The following is a 24,012-nucleotide window of genomic DNA, read 5'->3' as shown; positions in this document are numbered from 1 at the left end:
TTCAGATGGGTCCTGTGGCCCATCTTCTTTAACATTTTGGTCAGTGCCCTGGAAGGAGGCTCAGAGGGCTTGGTTCTCAGGTTTGCTGATGACACCAAACTGGAGGGTGCAGTCACTATACCATGGACAGACACCTAGGCAGGCTAACAAACAGACTGCCAAGAAATTCATGAAATTAATGAATTAAATTCATAAAGTCCAACAAGTGCCCCATCCTGCACCTCAGAATGAAGAGCCCCTGGCAGTGATACAGACTGGGGCCTGTGTGTCTGGGGAGCAGCTCATATGAAGAGTCTCAGGGGGTCCTGATGGGTAGTGAGTTGTAGCTGAGCCAGCAGCAGAGAAGTGAACATTATCCTGAGCTGTATTAGGAGGAGCACAACTAGGAGATTGAGGGAGGAGTGTCTCTCTCATCCCAATGCTTGTTAGACTGTATCCAGGATACTGTATGCAGTTTAGATTCCCTCAGTACAAAAACAGCACTAATACAGAAAAAGTTCACTGTGGAAGCTGACTGGGGCTGGAAGCACTTTCCCTGTGAGGGAGCTGGGCTTGTTCGGCCTGGAGATGGCTTCATCAGGACCTAAATGGAGCATTTCCATGTCAACGAGGAGATCAAGAAGATAGAACCAGGCTCTTTGTAATGGTGTCTGGATGGACAGGAGATAATAAGCGGAACTTGGAATGGGACACAATGAAAAGCCTTTCCTCATGAGGACAGACAAGCAGTAGAGCTGGTTGCCCAGCAGTGGGGAACAGCCTCCATCCTTAGAGGCTTTCACCTGGGCTGGTCACAGAATTTCCTTGCTTTGAAGCTGGGCTTCATACATTTCCAGATCCCTTCCTACATGTGATGGTAAAATGATGTTTTCTCTCCTAATAGAGGAGTCTTGAACTACTCTTCTGAGATATGGGACAAATCCATACCATTTCTCCTCCACAACATTTTTTGAGATACTTTTTCTAACTTGTTCTCAGAACCTCTCACCCTCATAGTATTGGGGAACCATAACCTATCCTCCAAATAGTCTGTTCAATGGCTTCATTATCATTATAGTCAACATTTGTTAAAGGAAGGAGTACTGAGGTTAAGTATTTTTGTCTCTGCATTTGTGAAACAGTCTCATTAGATGTAAAACTTGTAGTATGTTAAAGCTGAGAATGAGGACAACTCCATGTGTTATTACAGGAAAAAACATACTCTCTAAGGGAGCTCTGTATGACTGATTTCAGCAAGTTTTAGTTTATTTCTGTCTGCTTTTAGTTTTATTAATTGTTCTTTGTGTGTTTGTGGTGCTAATGGAATCGTTGATTCTCTGTGTTCCACAGATGTGTTAACAGCTCTCAATTATCTACTGCCTTATCCATTTGTCCCATGTTGGTCCATTAAAAAGTGTGTATTTGTGCTCTTACTCAAGGCTCCTTAAGCCTGGCATTGTCTTTTCATCATGAAAGACATGAGCACATTTCTTCTTAGGTTACAGTTGTCTTTCAGATTAAGTGCTATGAAAATTATGATTATTTCCACATGTTGTAAATGTCACTCATCCATTATCAAGACACCTAAGTGATGAACTTCTTCAGGCCTTAATAGTTACTTTTCACCCATCCTATGGCATTTGCAAGTTATTCATTCCGGGTGTCCTTGTAAAGCCAGTCAAGTTTTCTCCTGGATTCAGAAGTTCATTCATATTCAAGAAGTCACATAATTTTGAATATTAGCATGAAGTAGATCTAAAGGAGAATTTCTTTTCTGAGATTTTGCCCTGTGAGAGGATTACTGATACCATTTGGGCAGATGTTTGTTCAGTTTTCTCTCAGAATCTATTAGCGATGGATGTCCATAATTCATCCAAGCACTCTGTTCAAGGACTTCGGTTTCCTCATAACCGGAATATGTTCAAAGGAGGAAATTTCTAAATTATTTTCTTCCTGATTGCTCTATTTGAAATAGATTATGAAGTACTTAAAACTGTTCTTATGGTCTCATATATGCTGTCTTGAAACAAAATAACCTGAATTTTTCTTGAATTACCTACACATCCTATTTTACAGATCTCTGACCACTTTTAATTTTTTTGTTTCTTTCATGACCCTTTTTAGGTCATTACCTCTTTGATGTAGTGTAGCCATGAAACAACACTGACATAATACTGTATAAAAGGAAACAATATACTAAGATGTATTAAATGCAACACTGGTGATGGTTACTTAATGGGCATGAAATTTTGTTCCCTCACATTCAGCAGTGTTTAAGGAACCTTCTCTAGTACCCAACTTAACTTTTATTTGTACTTTTAGGTACTGTCTTGTAAGATTAAGAAAAAACAAATCAGTAGGAAATAATGTGAAAAAAGCATTTGCCTTTATTGCAACAACAAAATATTGATGCCCATATTGTTCTGCCAATCCTCAGTCCTAAATACCTGTTTCCATTGTTTAAGACATGGTGAAGAAGAGCTTTTCTTCTTCCATACAGATGGCTGTTCTTCCTATAGTGTAACACCTTGCACTTTTTTCCCCTTTATATTTTATCCCATTTTAAATCTTTTTATGTTAGTCAAGGATACGTTAAATTTTAATTTCTCTGAGAAAGTATCTTTCTTTTTTGATCATGATAGGAAATGTGCTGTAGAAAACATCAAACCAGTTGTGAGAGAGAAAGTAGATTTGAGCCTGCTGTAATGTAGTGCTCAGGTCACTATGTGGGACTGCCTGAAGTTCTATTTCTTCCTAATCTTAAATGATGAAGGATAAAAATCAGTGACTCCAGTTCTTATGTGTCTTCAGCAAGTTTTCCAACTATAAGTATACCAAAGAGTTAATTTAATTTTAAAAAAATTAAATTGGATTAGAGATTTTTATCACTAGACCTATGAGGTATAAATGCTGCTGGTAAAATATTAGTTTGGAAATATAATGTGGCATTTCAATGGGAAAAAAGTTCAAATATAGTGCTTAAATAATTGTACTTACAAGTAAAGGAAAGTCATTTATGAATGAATTTTAGCAGATAAAGTTGAACTGCAGTGCCCTTGAAGCTATGGATGTATTTATTAAGGATCAGCAAATGGTGTTTTCTGCTGGAGAACCAAAGTAACTCAATGCAGAGGAATTTTTTTGCAAGCTATTTCAAAATACAATAGCAGTGAAGACAAGTATTTTTTGCCAGTAAGACTGAAGTTTGTTGTAGAGATGCCAATCTTGAAACATAATTTACAATTGTGAGCTTTAAACTGCAGATATGGTGTATTGAAAGAGTGATGTTACATTGAGTAGGATCCAAAACATTGTGCTGAACCAGGGAATGCTTTAAGGCAAGTACATTAGCTAGGGACCTTCTTAAGTAGTCAACAATAAAACTGATAAAAAGATTCATCTGCTGTTCTAGCTTTCTCTAGAGATGAATGTTTTCTGTGGTATTGACAGTTTTTGAGCTGGTTTGAGAACATAGGTTTGTGTTTGTTTTTTTTTTTTTCAAAACAGAGCAGTGTCTATGCTGTTGTAAAAGTCACAGCTACCGTGATGCTTGCACTACTGATCGTCTCTCTTCCTCCCACCACATGGTGAACATGCACATGAGCACCCACACATTCCTCTTCCTGAAGCCAGTGTCTAGAAAACTGAGAGATATGAAAATCACTATTTGATTTCTTTTTCTGCCCAAGTGAATTTAAATTCGTATTCCCCTACTTCTCAACATAAACATTAAAATCCTGTTGAGATGCAACTCCCTATGAACTTTCTGGATGCTTTTTATTACAAAATTTATGAGCTCTAACAATACTATATAATTTCGGAGAGTTATTTTGACTTTTCAGTCCCCAGTTTTTTATATCAGTTACATAGAATGACCACTGTATAGACAGTTTTTAAATGAGAAATCAAGATGAACATAGCTAGTTAAAATGTAGGGTATACATATACATGCAGAGACTAAGTTCTCATTTCAAGTTTCTTATTTGAAGAACCCTTTGTCTGGACTGGGATTTGCCCACTAGAGTAATCTATCTCTTTAAAACAAAGAATGAACAAGGGAATGTGCTGAACTTTGATTCAAAGCTATTTATAATGGTCAAAAAAAAAGCTGACTTGAAAGGCTGAGAGAAATCCAGATTAATCTTATTGATTCTGAAAGCAAATAAGGTATTGCTGCACATCATCTTGGATCGCATCAGCAGTTAGATGAAGTGTAGTGTAGGTATTGGATTTTAATAGTAATAGATGAGCTTCAGTGGGACTTCATTTGAAATAGTGTGATGGCAAATGCTAAACTATTTAACAAGTCACTCTGCATATTTCATTTGTTACCTGATCATCTGTTACAAATGAAAGTTCAGAGTTTTTTTCATTGGGATTCTTCTAAACATATGTAATGATTTCTAGCAAGAGAGTTGTTCTGTGTGTAAGCTGTATAAAGAGTGCTCCAGAGCTCCATTCTTGCAGTGTTTCTGTAAAGCATGCTCTGTACACAGCAAAAGTAACAGTGGTCACCAGTCCAGATTGGACAGTGATGCTCAACATCTGAACAACAGCAAAAATCAGGGACAGTGGGTTTTTAAGTCTGTAGTTCCACTGTTTGGAAATACTTCCTGCTGGCAGCATGGCTTCTAGGCAGATGGTACTGGCATAGTTTTCATATGTTGTCATTCACAAAAATGTATTGATAAGACATTCACATATGCTGAAAATGTGAAAAGACTCAAAGTCTTTGAAAAATAAATATTGGATTCCAAACACGTGAGAATGATTAAGGCTTTATACCATGACTGAACTTTCTTACCCTTAGACATACCCAGGAAACACTGAATAGGTTTGTCTTCCCACAATTAGACAGTTATATTTGAGCTGTTATTTATATTTACCTTATAGTTCAGAGAGCTATGACTCACTTGTTCCCTTCTAGATGGATGTATAAAAGAGATCAGATAGAATCATGCTTCAGAGGTGTCTGTTGCTCATTGCTGCCTGGACAGATTCTAAAACAGCTGTCTTAGATGTGGGTTTCTCTTACAAAAACAGGCTGAGAGAATTGGGGTTCTTCAGTCTGGGAAAGAGAAGGCTCCAGAAAGACTTTAGAGCAGCCTGCCAGTATCTAAAGGCCCCTTAAAGAAAGCTGGAGAAGGACTCTTTACAAGGGTATGTAGTAATGGGACAGGGCAGAATAGCTTTAAACTGAGAGAGCATAGGTTTAAGCTACATATTAGAAATAAATTCTTTGCAGTGAGGGTAGTGAGGCACTTGAACAGGTTTCACAGAGAAGCTGTGGATGTCCCGTTCCTGGAAGTGCTCAAGGCCAGGTTGGATCTTGAGCTTTGAGCAATCTAGTTTATTGGAAGATGTTCTTCCAAAGTATTGGAAGTACGTGATTTTAAAGACCCTCCCAGCCCAAGCTGTTCTGTGATTTCTGACTGTAAACCTTTTATGATGTCCATTACAGGCTGAAGATACCTACATGTGGATGTCTGCTGATGTGACCAATGTTTGTATCTCATTACAAACATGGAAATCTGGTCTTGCCTCCAGCTAGAAAAGGACCTGGTTGTCCTAAAAAGCCTGTGTCAGCTTTACATGTGCAGAGGTCTTAGGATATCTCAGTGTCTTGAATGGCAGAAGTGACCTACATAGGGACAATTGCTTTGAGCTCAGGGATAGCCCAACTACATGAACAATTAACCTAAACAACTGTTGTGTATATAATGCAGAATAAATCTAATTTCTGTCTAGCCTGCATTTTCTATTTCTACTGTAAGGGAGGTTATGACACTCAGTTACAGCATAGAGCTACATCAAAATGTAGCCTAAGTGCCTTAAGCTTAACCTGATTCTGTTTTTAAAGATTGAAAGGTTTTATTGGCAATCACCACGGACCTTTCTCCCTCTTTTTATAGAAATAGAAATATTATGAAGCTAATTTTTTATGTTTAATGTTATTTTTAAATCCCTTAAGCTTTCATTCAGTACACAGGACATGTTTCTTCTTTAATTCCATTACTCTCTTTTTTATACCATCTACCATTTAAGAAAACATAGATGAACAACTTCATTTTAAATCTTCTTTTAAAAAAAATACTGCAGCTAAAACTTAAATCATGCTTGATTTTTCTTCACTTACATAAAGTGCAGTGCTGTGATGATGCTGTAATATACATTACAAATTAATAAACAATTAGTACTTTTATATATGATCATTCATTTCAGAACAGGTGTTTTTGTCTGAGCAATGAATGTAAAGATTTGAAATTTCATTTGTCTGCATATTTTGACAAATTAGGACAAGCAGTCCTAATACCACAGTTTTTGTTTGGAAGAGGAAATATCTGACTGAATGTTAAGGGAATAATGAATGAATATCTGAATGAATGTTAAGGGAATAAGCCAGAAATTAAAGTTTCTTTTCTACTGCTAATGGAGAAAACATTATTTATACCAAATAGTTGACTATCCTATGTAGTTTACTAGTTATTAGTCCAGTGATGATGTAACTTAAGAAATGTATGTTCATCTTATCCTAAACAAAATAAATTCTGCAACAACTGGGTTTAATAATGTTTTACATTGTGAAAACATAGTTTTCTACTGTAATAGAACTCTGTATCTTAAGGACAACTTTTATGAAGGGTACAGTTTTTTTTCTGATAGAGTGGAATGAACATCTTCAAGACAAGAACAATATTTCACTTCCCTGCTTCTTGCCAAAAATGGAAAAGGTGTTCACATACGTTTACATATACCTATCTGTTTCTAATATATTTTCATAAGTCTTTGTATAAATAAAGTCAAACAGGACACCATTACATCGTTATTGGCAACACTTCTTTGTGTAACAATACAATGGAGAAAATTTTATAATTTTTTTACTCTTTGCATATTAATGTCTACTTCAAAGACCACTTATCCTGTATTTTCCTGTACAAAAGAGGCTTTTTATGTCTAATCCATTTGAAGACTGAAAAGCAGACCAGTTTTCCTCTTTCCTCTTTCTTTTCCTCATACAAATAATGCCCATTTGTATGCTTTTTATTTATTGAATGGGATAGAGCTTGTTTTTCACCATTATGAAATGTTAATATTCTTAAATTTTTGTGTATGCCTTTCTTTTTTGCAGACTAAAACTGGTATTGCATTGTTGTATGATGAAGTATCTGAAAATGCTTATGACATCCGACTGAAGCTTACAAAAGAGGTATTAACAATTCAAAAACAAGATGTCGTCTGTGTTAGTGGAAGTGATCACAGTGCAAATGTAAGTGCTTCTATATCTCTGTGCTTTTGGCTGCCCACTTTAATGAATTCTGCAGAGGACACCTTTATTGTATTGGAGTGCAAGAGATTTTATTGGGTAACAAATACAAGTAATTATCAGTTGCTTGGCTCTTCTGTGCTACCTACATTCAGAAGTATAAAAACTGCATTTCTGACCAGTGCTGTACATACTTTATGATGGCATTTATAATCTCAATAGAACCAAAAAACATCTTTAAATACCAAGATTAAAGCATTCTTCCCCAAATATTGCTGGGCCATTAAATTATGGGAGAAAAGGGAAAAGTGTTTCCCAGTGAAAGCATTTGAAGAGTAAACTGATACACCAAAGTTTTCTTCATTTGTGTATCAGACAGGATGTCTGTTCAAGGGCATTGAGCTGACTGAGAGAACACTTGATGGGTGCTTATTTCACTGTAATTCTCTTTCAGGCACAAATGGAGCTTAATCAGCGCCTGCACGTATGTGGTGCTTTTTTTAACCAAAATTCAGTTATGCTGCATTTTCAAAGTCTGTGGTGCCTCCAAGCTATAGAGGAACCTTTTGTGTGACCATTTGGTAATGTCACTAGATAAACTGGTGATGTTTTGCGTAAGCAGTACAGCAAGGGTGTCTAAGTTATCAACATCCTTGTGATTGGTTTGCTGAGATAAGTATAAGCCTCATTTCCTCATATAAACAGTGTTCTTGAATTTGGAATACATGTACTTAATTTAACTGAGTAAAATTGATTTCATGAGCTTTGTTGGTGTTTCTTAGAGTGCACGATTCATGGCAGCCTCCTCAGAGTGGGCCAAGGGAGAGTATTTCTGTCTACTTGCTGTATTGCATCCTGTAAACTTAAAATCTGGCACTTGGGGACATCAAGTGTGTTTGTGATACTCCGCTAAGAATTAGAAGCAAAAAAGCATATAATGGGTATTTTTGTGTGTGTATGTGAGTATGTTAGAGAGTCTGCCTCTATAATATGCAGATATTTCATTCCTGCCGCAGTAAATATTTAAATTGTTTACTGTCACACATAAAATAATTTACAATAGCTTTTAGCAATTCAAAACATTAAGTACCTGTCCATGGAATTCTGTGGAACATGACTTGCTCTTTAAAATGTTTTAAAAGGTTGATGGGTGACGGGCATGTCCACTTGTTGGTTGGTTGGTTTGCTGAGATAAGTATAAGCCTCATTCATCAGCTTTGCATATACTTTCTGCTTCACTGAGAAGTATGAAAAAACACAGTTGTTTGGGTTTTTTTTACCAGGCATTGCTGGTAATGCTGATAAGTTGTATGCAAACTAGTTGCAAGAGTTATAGTAAAACATAATGAGACTTCAGCACATAGTATTTGTGCATATAATTATACATGATTGTTATGGACTCAATGGTGTTTAAATGCGTTGTGTATGCATCTCATAGAAGAAGAATCAGAGTTTTATCCTACATACGTTATTATGTTTGTTATTTCTTGAATTAACATAAGCTAGGTGCATCTGGGAAAATATTGTATCAAATCTGTGTATGTATTGATCAACACCCAAAATACAGCAAGTCACCTCCCACCCAACATTCTCAATGTCCAACCTAAAGCAGTACAAAAACCTGCCCTGAACAACACAAGTCTGCCTCTTCTTTTTGGAATCAAGATTTGGGTTGATTTTGATGCCTTTTGCCTCCTACATTTTATAGGTACCCTAAATAGTATTTCCGAATGAAAGACAAGGCAGGGAAGCAAGCTTTGAATTGAATTTTGAAATAAATTCTGGGAAGTTATAGACCTTGCAGAGGAGGCATAGCTGGGATATGCAGACACTGCATATAAAATGAGTCCAAGTTTCTTTGTTGTATTTCATTGCCAGTAGTGATCACAGTAATGGGTAGAGCCTTGAAAGAAGTGATTTCCAGGACTGTGGCAAGAAGAGACAGTTTTTCTTGGTTGTATATGTAGTGTTAACATGTAAAAGTCAGTGAATTTCAAGTATAATTCAGACAGTAATTTAGGTTAGGATTGCAAAGTATTAACGTGGCTCTAGGTACGACACCCATTCAGAAGAGATTTTTCCTACCTCACACTATTGCGAAATAAGAGTGGGCAGTTCTGCCAAGCTGCCCTTTCCTGGAAAACATTGTTAACATTTTCCTTATTTTCCCTAAGTTGTCTCACTGGAGACACTGAAAACTAAAATTTTAGGGTAGGGTCTGATCTATTTTTCTGTTATTTACAAGATATTTTCAAGGTCCCTTTTCTAAAGTGTTATCTGCAGTCCTCACAGGATTCTGTTGTCAAACTGATGAGAAAAATGAATTAAACTGTCTTCATGGCCATATTCACTTTTTCTGCATTATATTTTGAACAAAATAAAAGCTTCTGGACTGTTATCATTTAATATGAACACAATTTGAGTGTAACATGAAGATAAACATTTTTTTATCTTGTATAAATTTCTAGTACATAGGAGCTCAAGAGCAGAATTTGAAATCAGGCTGAAATAGCTGGTAGTTGTCTAGTGCTGAGTTTGGTAAGTTTTACAATTACATTTACATGACAGAAATTCCAGAGATAAATGGTTTATATTTCAAGTGGTTAAAGAGAATAGTTTTCATGTCTGTTCTGTATAATTCAAAATATTAATAGAAAATTGTAACCTGAAAGTCAATGCTATAATAGTCATAAATGATCACATTGTCTTACTGATTTATTCTCCTTTCTCTGTACTTTTTCATTCTCAGGTACTCCTAGTTAATCTTTATTTTACACATGGCCATTCATCAAATTAGTTCATTTTCAACAAAAATAGAAATAGCTTTGGCCTTCTTTTTGTATTCACCTCAAATGCATGGGAGGAGAAAAAAACTGCACATAGAATGACTTTTCCTCTTAGGTGGGATATTTGAATGGAAAATTGTTGAAAAGTTCTGTTTCTACTTGTGGTAATACTTTTTCTTCAGCCACTTACATGGGTCAGCATTTGTGGGATGCATTTGCTTCCAGCCTCCCTTTTACTGACAGGTTAATCCTGAGGAACACTGAGGACAGAATTTGCAGCTGTGCATATTTAGTTCTGCTGGTCCAGTGTAGTTCAGAATGCTACGCTGAGGACTGGCGAAGACATCAGTGATCACTAAAGCTACTGTGATGAGTGGGACTTTCAGCAATAGAGATTCTACCCAAGCATAAAAGACTCTTACTATAAAATGCATTTTACTACCATCATCAAGGTCTGTTCCTGTTTCATATTTTGTCATTTGCCATTCATTTAAGATATACTTTTAAGCATTGAGAAAGCTTCATCTTTGATGAGAAATTTTTTATCTGGCTCACTGTAATTTAATGATAGTTCAGCCCATTTCACTTCCTGCAATCTTGGACTTGATGAGAGAGTAATGAGAGAAAAACATAGTTTTGAAATTCAAGGTGTATATAGACAAAATAATGTAAAATCAGCTGCTTTCTTTTTGGTATTAAATTTTTTCACAGTAGACAAGCTGCTTTTAAGTATCTCTAAATATCCTTTTGGATTTGGAGCTAATTAGGGAAGTAATATTTTACAATGTTTTTTATACAATATTACACTAATGAAAATAATTGTCTATATAACTATTTATAAATATTTATATAATTTAAATTTGTATACTAAACATGCAATCGTTCCATCAAGATGCATTTCAGATTTTCAAACTTGGCAAATTCTAGTGTTCTAAGCAAGTCTTCATGACTTGGTGTAACGTTTGGGGTGTTCAGATTTCAAGGATAAAGGGTGTATGTAAGTGTATGGGTGCATCAGAATCACAGTGGTGGAGTTACCCTCTGTGTGAGGCAACACTTGGAATGCATCAGGCTCTGCCTTGGGGTGGGTGATGAGCAAATTGAGAGCCTCTGAGTTAGGGTAAAAGGGCAGAGTGGCAAGAGTGACGCTGCTGAGGGTGTTTGCTACAGGCCCTGGTCGGGGCAGGGAGTGGGCCAGGCCTTGTACAGGCAGCTCGGAGCAGCCCCACAGCCACAGGCTCTGGTTCCTTGGGGGCCTTCAACCACCCTGACATGGCTGGAGAAGCAGCACCATGAAGTACAAACTGGATGGGAGGAACCTGGAAAGCACTGATGGCATATCTCTGACACAGTGGAGGTTTCCACAAGGAATGGTGTGCCCCTTGACCTTACACTAAGAAACAGGGATATCCTTGTTGGAGATGTGAAGGTTGGGGGCAGCTTTGGCTGCAGCAACGATGAGATTATGAAGTTCAGTATAGAACAAGGAGAAGCAGGGCAGCAAGTAAATTGTAACCTTCAGCCTCTTCAGGGGTAAAGAACTACCTTTAGCCTCTTCAGGGGATCCTCTTTCCCATGGGAAAAGGCCTTTCAGGAGGAAGGATTGCTTTCTCCAGACTCAAGAACAAACCATCCCAGTGAGCAAGGAATTGAGCAAAGGGATCAAGAGACCTGCATGGTTAGAAAGCAACTCCTGTCATTACTCAAGTGTAAGCAGGAAATGCAGAGGAGATGGAAGCAGTCAGACCACTTGGAATTAATGTAGAGAGGTTGTCAGAGGAAGTTCAAATGAAATGAAGGCCAAGTTTCTCCTGGAATTAAATCTGGCCAAAGATGTCAAGGACAACCAGAAAGGCTTTTTCAAATTCATCAGTAACAAAAGGAAAACTAAGGATAATGTGGGCCCATTACTGCGTGGAGAGGGGTCCTCATAACAAAGGATACAGAGAAGGCAGAATTACTGAATGCTGCCTTTGTACTGGTCTTCACTGGTAAGATGAGACCTCTGGAATCTCTGACCCAAGAAACCAGGAAAAAGGACTGTTGGAAGGCAAACTTTCCCTTGGTCAAGGAGAATTGGGTTAGAGAACACCTAGGTAAACCTGACCATCCACAAATATAAGGGCCTGGACGGGATGCATCCACAAGTGCTGAGAGGGATGCTGGATACCACAGCAAGGCTGCTCATGATCATGCCTGAAAAGGTGTGGCAGTCAGGAGAGATGCCTGAGGACTGGAAAAAAACAAATGCCATCCCAGTCTTCAGAAAGGGAAAGGAGGAGGGTCCACACAACTACCAGCCAGTCAGCCTCACCTCAATCCCTGGAAAGGTGATTGAATGCCTCATTTTGGAGGCCATCTCTATCTACATGGATGACAAGCAAGTCACCAGGAATAGTCAGCATGGATTCACTAAAAGTAAATCATGATTGACCAATCTGATTGACCTCTACACCTACCTGGATGGATAACAGCTGAACCTCACCTTCAGTAAGGCTTTTGTCACTGTCTCTCACCATATCTCCCTGGGCAGGTAACCAAGCACTGGAACAGATTGCCCTGAGGGGTTGTGGAGTCTGCTTCCTTGGAATTATTCAAGAACTGTCTGGACACAATCCTGTGCCATGTGCTGTGGGATGTCCCTGCTTGAGCAGGGGATTGGACCACATGATCCACTGTGGTTATTTCCAAACAGACTCATTCTGTGATTCTCTGAATTGGTGAATGCTCATAGAATACAAAAGAATACAAAAGTATTGACAGAAATGGTGAATTGAAAATAAATAGACAGTTTCCCTACCTGTCAAGTATTTTTAACAGAAGATGCTTTTCCCTCCAGGTTTAAAGTTGAACAATACTCACAGAAATAAATTAAGTGCATGACAGAGAATGATCAATTTTAGTTAAAGGATAACCAGGGAAGCATTATTTTTTAAACTTTACTCCATGAAGCTATTACTGGACTTAGACTCTTTCTCATTTTATGTGCTAAAATTCATTTCTTACATACAGTACCTCAACCTTAATATTCTTTGTTTTTCTTCTATGCATATTGCTTCGTCCTTCTCCTGTTGACAGTCCACAGTTTTATGCTCTCTTTTCATAAACATTTTCTTTCTTTTATTTTGTATTTTGTTTTTCTAAGAAAAGGAGCAGAAATCCATCTGGGTTTTTAATCAAAATTTGTCCTTCTCACGGAGCTAAATTGTCTCTGAATTGGTCATGGGTCAGGCAAAGAGTTTTTGAATGCAGGTGGATGGCATTTTGATTGGAAGAGGACTCCTCAGAGGCTTGAGTCTAATAGAATTAGTATACCAAAAACCTTTGTATGCTGGGTACTCCATGTTCCAGCTTCACAAGCTGTGTCTTAGTATGAAGTAAAGTAAGTGAATAAGGAAGAAAAGCAGCAAGATTACTTGTTTTTTGATTAAAAGAATAGAAACAGTGTCTGAAAATACTGTTCAGATCCCTGATGAGATTTCTATGGCTTTTCCTTTATACCTCAGATGCTAATAATGACACAGAAGAATGTTACCTTAGGAAACCTCTAGGGAACAAATCTGCAAAAAAAAATCTAGTTTTTTATTTTTTAAGCTAAGGAAATTTCTCTCTCAATAACTGCTAATATTACAGTTTGCCCAGTGCCTGTTCTACTATTGCTGGTGTGGTATTTTAGTCCAAATTTTTTTTTTTTAAAGCAAATAATAAACAATTTTTATCTTTTTTTAATATCTTGTTTTAAGCATCAAGTAAATGATTAAGAGTCTTCCCTTTGAAACTAAGATCACTTGTATGGAGAAAATACATTATTTAACCGTTTGTTAGTTGTTTTCCATGCTCTGGAAAGCTGACCTAGATACTTAGAAGAGAGCTATCAAGTAATTCCTTAGGAACTTTAGTATGACAGAACATATGCTTGTCTTGCTGCCAATCTGAGAACAGTTAGAAGTTTGCAGCACAAAATAAATATTTTTCGGCATGACAAAACAACTTTATTATTAAAGATAGAAAGAATAAGTAGCTTAAAAAAAGACTGCTAAATAGAACAAAAGAATGCAAAGGACACTGAATACCCCTGAAGGACCCCTGGGAAGAGTCCACCCCTAGCTGGACTCTTTCCACTTTTCAGTCTCATCCTGAAATGTGGAAAGAGTCCAGCTAAGGGTGAGTACTCGTACCAACAAGATAAAAGAAAGGCATCATAATGTTGATAAGCCACACATACACATAAATATGTGTCCTTTATTTGAATTTTCAATAAATCTATTACACCTGAAGATATGACAGTATCAGGACTGGTAAATTGTAGCTTATACACATTGTGAGAGATCTTGCAGCAGTTTAAAACTTTCAACAGTTAGGAGCAAACTGTCTGACTGTGATGGAAGCATGAGGCTTTCCACTATCAGAACTTGGGATATTGATGGGTTCAACCGCTCTTGTTCATCTTCACTATGGCCAGCCTGTGAAATGCTGTGCAAAGTTGAATGCAGATTGGCATTACTCAAAGAAAAGCTGTATTCTGGCAGGATTTAGTTATAATTTGTTGTTATGTGATGCCTTTTAAATTGAAAATAATCAGCTAATTTTCAATAGCTAAAGTATTATCATACACAGGGCCTTATATGTGTTAATAGTAACTCTGGAAATCCATATTTTTAGATGATCTCCATTGAAGTAATTTGTATCTGAGAAGAGTCTGGGATCTTTTCACACCACTTGCCAGAAAAAAGCTCTTGTCCCAAACTGAATATTTGACAACTCAGTGGAGGAGTACCTGAGGATTCTTCTGAAGTCATACTGAGACTGTGTTTCATTCATTAATATGATTCCTTCCCTCAGAGGAATAAAACACCCTGGGCTTTGTCAGTCATCCTAACTAGAATAAATCATGTAATAATTTATTTTGAAAGGGATCTCTTGAGGTTGTCTAATTCAACCCGCTGCTGAAAGTGGTGATGACTTCCAAATTGCTTTGTCCTTTCATGTTTAGACTATCTCAAAGGATGGAGATGCTGCCAGCTCTCTGGGCAGCTCTTGATGCTTAACTGTGTGAAGTTCTTTCCTATGGTTATGCTCAGCTGGAATTTCCTTTCTTGCAAGTTGTGACTTTTGTCTGATGCTTTTTCTTTGTACACCTGTGAGAAAAATTGTTTGGGGTTTTTTGTTTTGTTTTTGGATTTTGTTGTATAATCCTCCCTTAGCTTGGCTAGGTTTGTAGCAAAATGAGTGACTTCATTTTCATCTAAAATCTCCACAGAAATTTGCCAATAAAAACACTTTCCCCTTAAAAAGACCCCAAAATAACCCACAGAAAAACCCCACACAAGCAAACAAAAACCAACCAACTTTTACCTACAGTAATAAGATAATACAACATTTGCATTAAGATAATATTGTAAACTGATGAAAATGTTATTATATTTAATCTGCAGATGTCCCAGGTCTGTTTTAGCACATGAAAAGATCTGCTTTGACTGTATACAAAACTGAACATCAACTGACATGCCTTAATTTTTAGTGCATTCTTCCTGTCCTTTTAGGAGAAGGTGAGAACCTGTGCAGTGCAAGAAGTAAAGCTTCAAACTCTCACATTTAAAATAATATTTTGATTTTTGTCTACCTGTGATAGAGAGGAGGGGGGGTGACTCCTGCCACAGTCAGCCAGTAGGTGCATGGTAACCTGCAGCCAGCCACTGGGTAGGTGGAATTTTGCTGTCAATAAGTGAGGGTTGTATGAGCAGAAGTGGAAATATGTATTTGAAAAAATGCTAAATACACGCTGAACCATTCGCTCAGGAAGCTCAAGGTTTGGAGAGGTGGAGGCTGTGAGCTGAGAAGGCCCTCATCCTGGGTACTCCCCATCTTGAGGAGAAAATTTCCTGAAGTATTTCAACGTATTCTTGCTCACCACATCCCCTTTTCATCTTTTTGGATGTTTAACAACCAACAGGATGTCTGCCTTTTACTGCCTTTAAATTATACATTTTCCTGGTTCTCTCATTCTTACAAGATCTGTTTCTTCAGTCATTTGCTAATGCGTAAATTCCTCATGGTTGCTGTCTAGAGTCACTAAGAAAAGGAAGTGTGGCTGATATGTTAAGTTGTAACAAGAAAGCTAACTCTATCCCAAGTGAAACGAGGACAAACTATCTTCTTACCCCTTCAGGTATCAGACTGTTTCTTCCCTTGCACCCATGCAGGACAGGTCACAGGCTTCTCTTTTAAGTCTTATTATTGCACTTGTTCTGCTTTTTCCTTTCCCTTGTATGTTTCCCAAGGGTGGCAAACTGCATTATTTTTCTATTGCAAACCTGCCATGAAGTATCTGTATTTAATTTGACATCTTACTTTCAACAAGTAAGGAGAACTTCTGAGACTACTTCTTTCAATAAATACCAGATGCAAATTTCGAAGATGGAATAAATGTCCTTTAAAAAAAAAATCCTGTAAACAATGTAGCAATGATTTCTTTCTCTTTATTCACCTTTTCCTATCTTCTTCTTTGTCCACTTTTTATGTTTAAGGAATAGTCTGCTATCTATTTAGGTAATAGTCTCTTGTGGTTTGAGTATGGGGCCATGTTTAGTCATGGCTATTTATCAAACACATATCCATGTTCATTTTCTGGGTTAAGAAAAGGTGACTAGTCTCCTTGGCAGAAAACCAGTGATTTTTCTCTTAATTGGCAATTTTGATGATGTGTCATTGTACTGAGCCTGTTGGTGCCCTTACATTCCATGGGATTTGTTGGTGTGGCCATTGTTATGAACATTCCTGTTGATAATAATTGTTTGACCCATTTTTGCCAATATCTGTCTCAAGTAGTATAAGGCACACAGCACCCCTTGATAACTGCAGAGCTTAGCCCAACTACTCTTAGCCCAGGGACACAGACTCAGGCTAACAAGTGGAGTTGGTACCAGGAATTTAACCTTGTAATGTCATTGGTCAGTGAAGCCGTGGACTGTGTCAAGTGCCCCAGCCTTTTCTGCTGTGTACTTCAGTTTGATGCTTGGAAATAATATTTGTATTCATTAATATTTTCATGCAGACTGGAACAGAAAAGTAAAATATTGTACAGACAGAGTCTCTTTTCAAAAATGTCTCTTTATATCAATGATTTTGGAGTGCTTCAAGCAGATTCTTCTTCTGAAATCCCCATAGTATATTATTCATTTAGGTAGGTAGGTAGGTAGGTAGGTAGGTAGATAGATAGATAGATAGATAGATAGATAGATAGATAGATAGATAGATAGATAGATAGATAAATATGATACTTTTTTCTGATGAGAGGTCTTTTACTACAAGTATCAGTCCTGGGTGTTAGCAACCTGGTATTAATGACATATTAGGTAGGCATTGGCCTATAGGTGGATATAAAATCTTCCTAAAACACAGTAACAGAAATAAGCACTGCAGTTGCCTTCTCATGTTGCCCATTAAGCTCCAGTAATACCACTTCACATGAGCAAATAACAAGACATAAACGACCTTCCCAGAGATAAAATTTTTCTCATCATTGTTTTTTAACAGAATCTAGTAAGTCTTCTGTGTAAAGCTACCTCATACCTAAAAGATGGATATTTGACCATATAGTTCTCCCCATATTTGTAAATATCTTTCAGTTTGCAGCTTATAAAAGTATAGCAATTTTTTCAGCTGCATTATTCATTTTAGGTGTTATAAGCAGCACTGCACCTGTTACCAAGTTGTCTCTTCTTTGTACAGTGGCTGTAATAGTGTTCTTTTGAATGGCGTCTGCATCTTATATGGATAAAATTTTCTGTTGTATCTGCTTTTCAATTTATTCCCTATCTGACATCATTCTTGGAGTTCCTGAAATTTTCTGCCTCACCAGTTCACAGCTTGCAACAATAAAAGGTCTCAAAAATACAGGAATATTTCATATTGGTATCCTGCCAATTACAGCTTTATTTCTTACATTCTGTATATTCAAATGCATCCTGAAGTTTTATGTGGGGTACTACTTTGCCCTGTAATCTCCTAGAAACAGGAAACAAATCAGACTTTTGTGCCATGGGGGGTACATGATTGCTTCTGCTTGGTAGCACACCTGTAAAGTGTGATTGTTGCAGGGTACACATCAGGTGCTTTGGAACCCATGCGAATAAAGAGTTTCAAGAAGCTGTAGATACTATTGAACAAAATAAAATGCTATTTAAAAAGCAAAAAAGGTTAACTTAAAAGATGTTAATTTCAGCTTTGCTGTTCTGATTTATAATTAGTAAGACTGTCTAAAGAGCTTTCCTTGCCTATAATGAAATAAAATTACACAGTCAACTATAGCATTGTTTTTGTTATTTTTTAACACAGATACAATTGTCTGTCTCCCTTCATTCTAAAACCATAAATAAATTCATCTGGAAATAAAAATTATATCTAGCCTGCAGGCAACCAAAAAGTGAAATAAGATGTTTGTTTGTTTGACTGAGACATACACATTGGGTTTTCAGCTGCATATGTGCATGACATTAATGTCACAAAAAGATAGGTTTGTTTATTTCCCCACAGACATTGCAGTTCAGTTTTGGCAAGACATTTTGGAGTAGAGTTTTCTTTCACAGTTACTTGCAAAGCTACTGTGGGTTTCAGGCCAAATTTCATAGTCATGAAATTTTATCCTCGCATAACAAATTCAGGATTGATTCAGACCTAAAGTCTACTGAACCAACTGTCCTTTTTCTGACAGCAGCTATGAATGTTTCCTTAGAAAAGCCAAACAGGGCAAGAAAGTTGTTTTTCTAGTCACAGAAAATTATATATGATCATAGAATTGAAATAAATTTATGTAAATTATCTTGATCATGATACTTAATCATGCTCAGCTTTTAGCATTTTACTATGCAATTTGAATATCTTGAAAAGAAGAAAGTTTTTGCAGTTTTTAAACATAGCCTTTACTTAGCTGTTATGTAGGAATCATTTAAGTATGAGTTTAATATCTTGTTTTAATGGAAATATTTGAATACCTGTAATAGGCAATACTATGAACTATTTAAATAGAAATATCAAGATTATACAATGTTATGCATTGGTATATTGCTTTATAGGACTGTCTATCAATCATGTAAAAATGCATGTTAGCTCTATTTGAAAGTATAAGATGCCAATAAGTAGTTCCCTACTTGTCTTTTTTATAAAACTTCTAAAGCTATTAACATTGCAGCTTTCTGTTTATTGTATGATCATGCTAAAGCAAACAAAAATGTGAAAATATGTATTCCATTGTCTTCTCCTTGTGATGGGATATATTAGGATAATATATTTTCAAGGTGTGAGTATAGGTGGAGTAATAGAAGAATTAAGTAAGCAGACAGCCATTAGTTCCTGGAAAGCATCTCTTGGGAGTGAGTCCCTGAATTCAAAGTTAGTGATGTATTCTGATTCGGACTGGATCTGAACTTTTCTAGCGAGTGTGAAAATTTTGATAAAAAGTTATGATGCAGTTTTAAATGAAGAAAAAACCTATAAAAAAATTGCACAGATTTCAAAGAAATTGCATTATATCAGCTGAAATTTAATCATATAAATCTTTTGACATGTCAGGTGCCATGTTCATAATGCAGCAGTTTTCAATTTTTAGCACAGACTAGAGAAGTACAGTATTCATTGGAACAGAAGCAATTTTGAAAATGTATGAAAAAAAATCCTATTTTTTTTACCATAAGGATTATTTTAATCCACCTAAAATGAAACTGAAATTCCAGATACATTTTGTTTTGTTTTCCCCTGAGTCAATATGAACATATGTCTAGCATGATGAGTGTTACAAAAAAAAAGAGCTATATATATTAAAATAGCTTGTTATCATAAGATTCTTGTCTTGGCTACTAAAATAAAATTTTATGTTTATTTGAATTGTTGAAATTGTAAAACACACAGAGAGAAAGTATACATTTACAGGAGTAATCCTGTATACTATTTCTAATGTACAGAGAAAGAAAAAATATTTAATCCTGTATGTTCTGGAATTACTGTAAAGATGGGATTCTATCCACTACTGTTCAGTGTGTTCCAAAAATGTTCCCATCAACTGTATAATTATTGTCAACAGATGAAATGCTGTTATTATGTTGTCAGGCACCATGAGTTACACATTATTGAAACGTCAAATTCAGCATACTGTTAAACATATGATAGGTTTCTCTAGAAAAATATTGATAAAGGTTTTTCTTCCTTACATACTTAAAACTGAAATGAAAAAATTAAACATTTGAAGTAGACTATCACTAAAAGTTTTTCAGCATATGCTACAAAAAATATAGGGATCTGAAGATATAGAAAGCACTATTTTTGTTGAAAAACTAGAACGAGTATGCATACACAATAGTTATGAAAATATACATATCTGAGTTCTTCATATAGTTTTCTCTTGCCAAAGGAAAAGTATGTACAAATTTCTGTTCAGGAAGAATATCACTTCAGAGATGGAAAAGCATACTAAACTCTGAATACACAACTCACAGGTTCTGCTCTCTGTGATAAAGAATTAACTAAGTTCCTGTAAATCAATATTGAATGATACTTCAGAACTGATAATTCAGATTCTAGACTACTTCTTGAATTTTTTTTTTTAAGTAAATGAAAGCCTAGGAAAATCTTTTATGCTCATTCAGATATTTTATTTTCACCTTAATGTATTTTTTCTACAATTTTTTAAAGCACAGAACTGTTACACTTCGTCGACAACCAGTTGGTGGCTTGGGCTTAAGCATAAAGGTATGGGTAGCATCTCTTTTCTTCTTTTAAATTTCAGTATGACCGCTTCAGTCTTGAGATCTCATGGTTAATATCTCTCTCTTACAGGGTGGTGCTGAGCACAAAGTGCCTGTCGTCATATCAAAAATATTTAAAAACCAAGCAGGTAACTTATGCTATTTATTTATATAGTACCGTAGATACTAATAGTTCCAGGAATCTGTTTTTATTTCAGTAAGACAGTTATGTTATAAAGAAAATATTTAAAGTGACTTGCAAAAACATAAGTATTATGGAGGAAATATATTGATGTACTCAACTTACATAATGCAAAGGATAGAAAAAGTACAAACCAAATTTCTTTTCCCCACACAGTAATTCACAACCATATGGTATGACTAAATTCTGTGATTCTGTGACTAACTGTGCCTAGGTGCCCCCTGAGAGTAATTTTTTATGTTTATTATAGTGAAGATAACACAACACCTAAATCAGTACAGTCTATCTTGGTTAAGTATTACATTGATATTTATGTAGCAAAAGGAACCTTTGGGAGAACTTTTCAGACCTGAAACTGAACTTGGCAAGTTGGAGAACTGGTCTGGAAAACAAAGGGGCTCTTTAGTGAGGAAAAGTTGCATGTGGGTGGGCAGTGCCTTGCTAAGGGTCTTGGATGACCAAAAGCAAAGTTGTGTTCTGTTCTCTGATGGGTGTGGACATGGGGATAAGCTTGTTCTTTTGTTTTCTGAGGCATTCTTTTACATATTTTAAGATTCGTTGTCTTCCAAAGCTTCCATGTGTTTCCTCTCTTCCCTAGTATAAATCTACCCATTTCATGTAACCTTTCCTTCAAAAGAAGACAAAGATTGTGATCCTCAGTGCATGTCCTGCTCCTTAAAGGTCTCAAAGCCACTGACATGATCTTTTTCACTCATCAGGCTCTTTTCCTGCTTTGCTGTAATGAAAGTTAAGCACATTTGATTAACACCATGTTTAGACTCATGCTTTATTAGGTCACGTACTGTGCTGATTTTTCTCCTCTGCATCTTCTTCAGGGGGTCCTTTTTGTAGTTGAAAGGAATACCTGATTTCATCTGATACCTAATGAATATTGAATGGATTATTGTATTTCTGTATCCTATTGGAAACACTGCTTCAAGTTTCCTGTGTACAGTACTTACAATTCTTTTTGTAATATTGTTTCTGCAGTGAGGAAGAGAAGGTGTTTTTATATCAACTGTATTACTGTATATGGAATAGTGATACGCTCCTTAAATACACAGTATTTATAACAATACCAAGAAAATGTGCATTAAAATAATAACAATAAATTAATGTAAGCATTCAGATTGAAGGGAAGTAATTCAGGAAATTAATCAACAAACAAGGAAAGCTATGTCCTGCTCTCTTAGGGCATAGTACTCTCAACCAAGGTTAGTAGTGAGTTTGTATATAGAATACTTACATTCGAAGTTTTGTACATTGTGAGTAATTGTTCTTTATCTGTATTTATTTGTAGAGAAACAAATGCAACAACAATTTTATGGGGTCAGCTTTTTACTTCAAATTTGAAAATCACTCCTCAGAATGTACTTGTTTTAAGATCTTAGAATCTTTTGTCTGAGGAAACTCCAAAATCAGTAGAGATTATAACCAGGGGCACTGCTGTATCACACTAAGCCCTTATGAAATGTTCCTGGCTGGATCAGTGAATGGAATGAAGACATTGACACACCTGGCAAGGTATGAAGGAAGTAGTCAGGCAGGTTCCAGTTAGCTTCTGCATCCCTTCTAGCCTGAGTGAGTCTGTGATTCAGGTACTGCTGCAGGTGCTAAAGATCAGAGATCTGAGATAGAAATGCTTTTTGGGGCACGTGGCTTATAGCACTCCATTCCAGTTACTGAATTTCTGTGCAAGAGAAAATAGAGTGGAGTTTTTGTTTGCTTGTTTCTTCCAGAAAATAAATATTTCTAAAATGTGTCAAAAGATTTTCAGAAGAATTTTGGAAGTGCTCAACCTTCTTATACTGCAAATCTTTTTTTTTTTTTTTAATATATATATGATCTCACAAATCTCAGAGAGGTGCTGTTATTCAGTGCAGGAGGAAGATAATAACAGGGGCTATTAACAGTGTTATTCTTCTAGTATTATACATAACTGGAAATTAAGTAAGAGAACATATCTAAATTTATCTCACAGGTGACATTGAGACAATATTTCTGGTTTTAGATTCTAGTGATTTAATGTAAGAGAAAACAATCTGGCAAGGGATTAAGGGAAAATAAGATGTGTTCTATAAATATGTGCATTCTCTCTCCATATATATAATATATGTGTTGATACAGACACGCATACCAAAATACAAATGTATTTACATAGAAAAGAGTATCTGTAAGAAGTTTAATATAATGAGACACTAATGCGCTATATAATGTTAATGTAATGAGAATATAATGTGTTAATATAATGTGTTATCCATGACAGAGAGATGAGACCGGTGCAGATTTATCTAAAACTAAGCTTTGGACTGAAAATCTGTATATTCATAATGTAGATAAATCACTAATGGACTGTCATTTCACAAGGTACTAATAACAGTGAAACTGATTGGCTGGCTTTAAGAGTGGCCTTTAGTTAAGCAGTGAGATTCATTGCTGCTTCAAGAAAATAAACTGAATTTTAAAAAATAAAAAAAAGGCTTTATTGTGCAGTAACATTAGAAAATAAATAATTTATCTGATAAAAAAAGCAATTTCTTATCAGGCATTTTACTCTTTTCTGTACTTGAGTTAAATACCTGAATATACATGAGTAAAATTCTCCTTAATAACTAAAAAGCTGAATTTCCTAAAATGGTTGATAGTTTTTGATACTTTTCATGAAATTTAATGCCTTTTATATGGCAACACTATAAAATAATGTTTACAACCTTACTTTGTATGGATATAGTACTATTTTTAGTTCCAAAGGTAGAAGCATAATAAAAAAAACCCTATTGTTTTCTCTTTTAAATCTCTGTAACCTTTCTGCTACCCATATAAAGTAATTAGTTGTCTATTTTTATACTGTTTAATTTTTTCAAACATTGGATAAGTGATTTTGTTGGCACTGACCTAAGCATCAGCTGACAGCATTTCTGCTTCAGTTTTTGAAATAGGATGAACATTTCAATCAGATTTCATTTCATAATTTCACAGAAGCACATCCATAGCAGCTGTGCTTATAAATACTATTCTTATAGTTTTGACCTCTCAGCTGTG

At 35.9% G+C, this 24,012-nt stretch overlaps 1 protein-coding gene across 1 annotated transcript in view; it reads left to right on the top strand.

Annotated features, from left to right (window-relative positions):
• Positions 1–7,063: 7,063 nt before the first annotated feature.
• The window catches only part of SNTG2 (syntrophin gamma 2), a 116,853-nt gene continuing 99,904 nt past the window's right edge, over positions 7,064–24,012 (top strand). The window contains exons 1-3 of the mRNA XM_058020809.1: positions 7,064–7,246; positions 20,716–20,772; positions 20,860–20,917. Coding sequence (XP_057876792.1) covers positions 7,064–7,246; positions 20,716–20,772; positions 20,860–20,917 — 298 coding nt within the window. The remainder of the gene's footprint in view (positions 7,247–20,715; positions 20,773–20,859; positions 20,918–24,012) is intronic.

This window comes from Melospiza georgiana, chromosome 3, assembly GCF_028018845.1.
Source record: "Melospiza georgiana isolate bMelGeo1 chromosome 3, bMelGeo1.pri, whole genome shotgun sequence".
NCBI lineage: Eukaryota > Metazoa > Chordata > Aves > Passeriformes > Passerellidae > Melospiza > Melospiza georgiana.
This window is presented reverse-complemented; position numbering and strand designations above follow the sequence as displayed.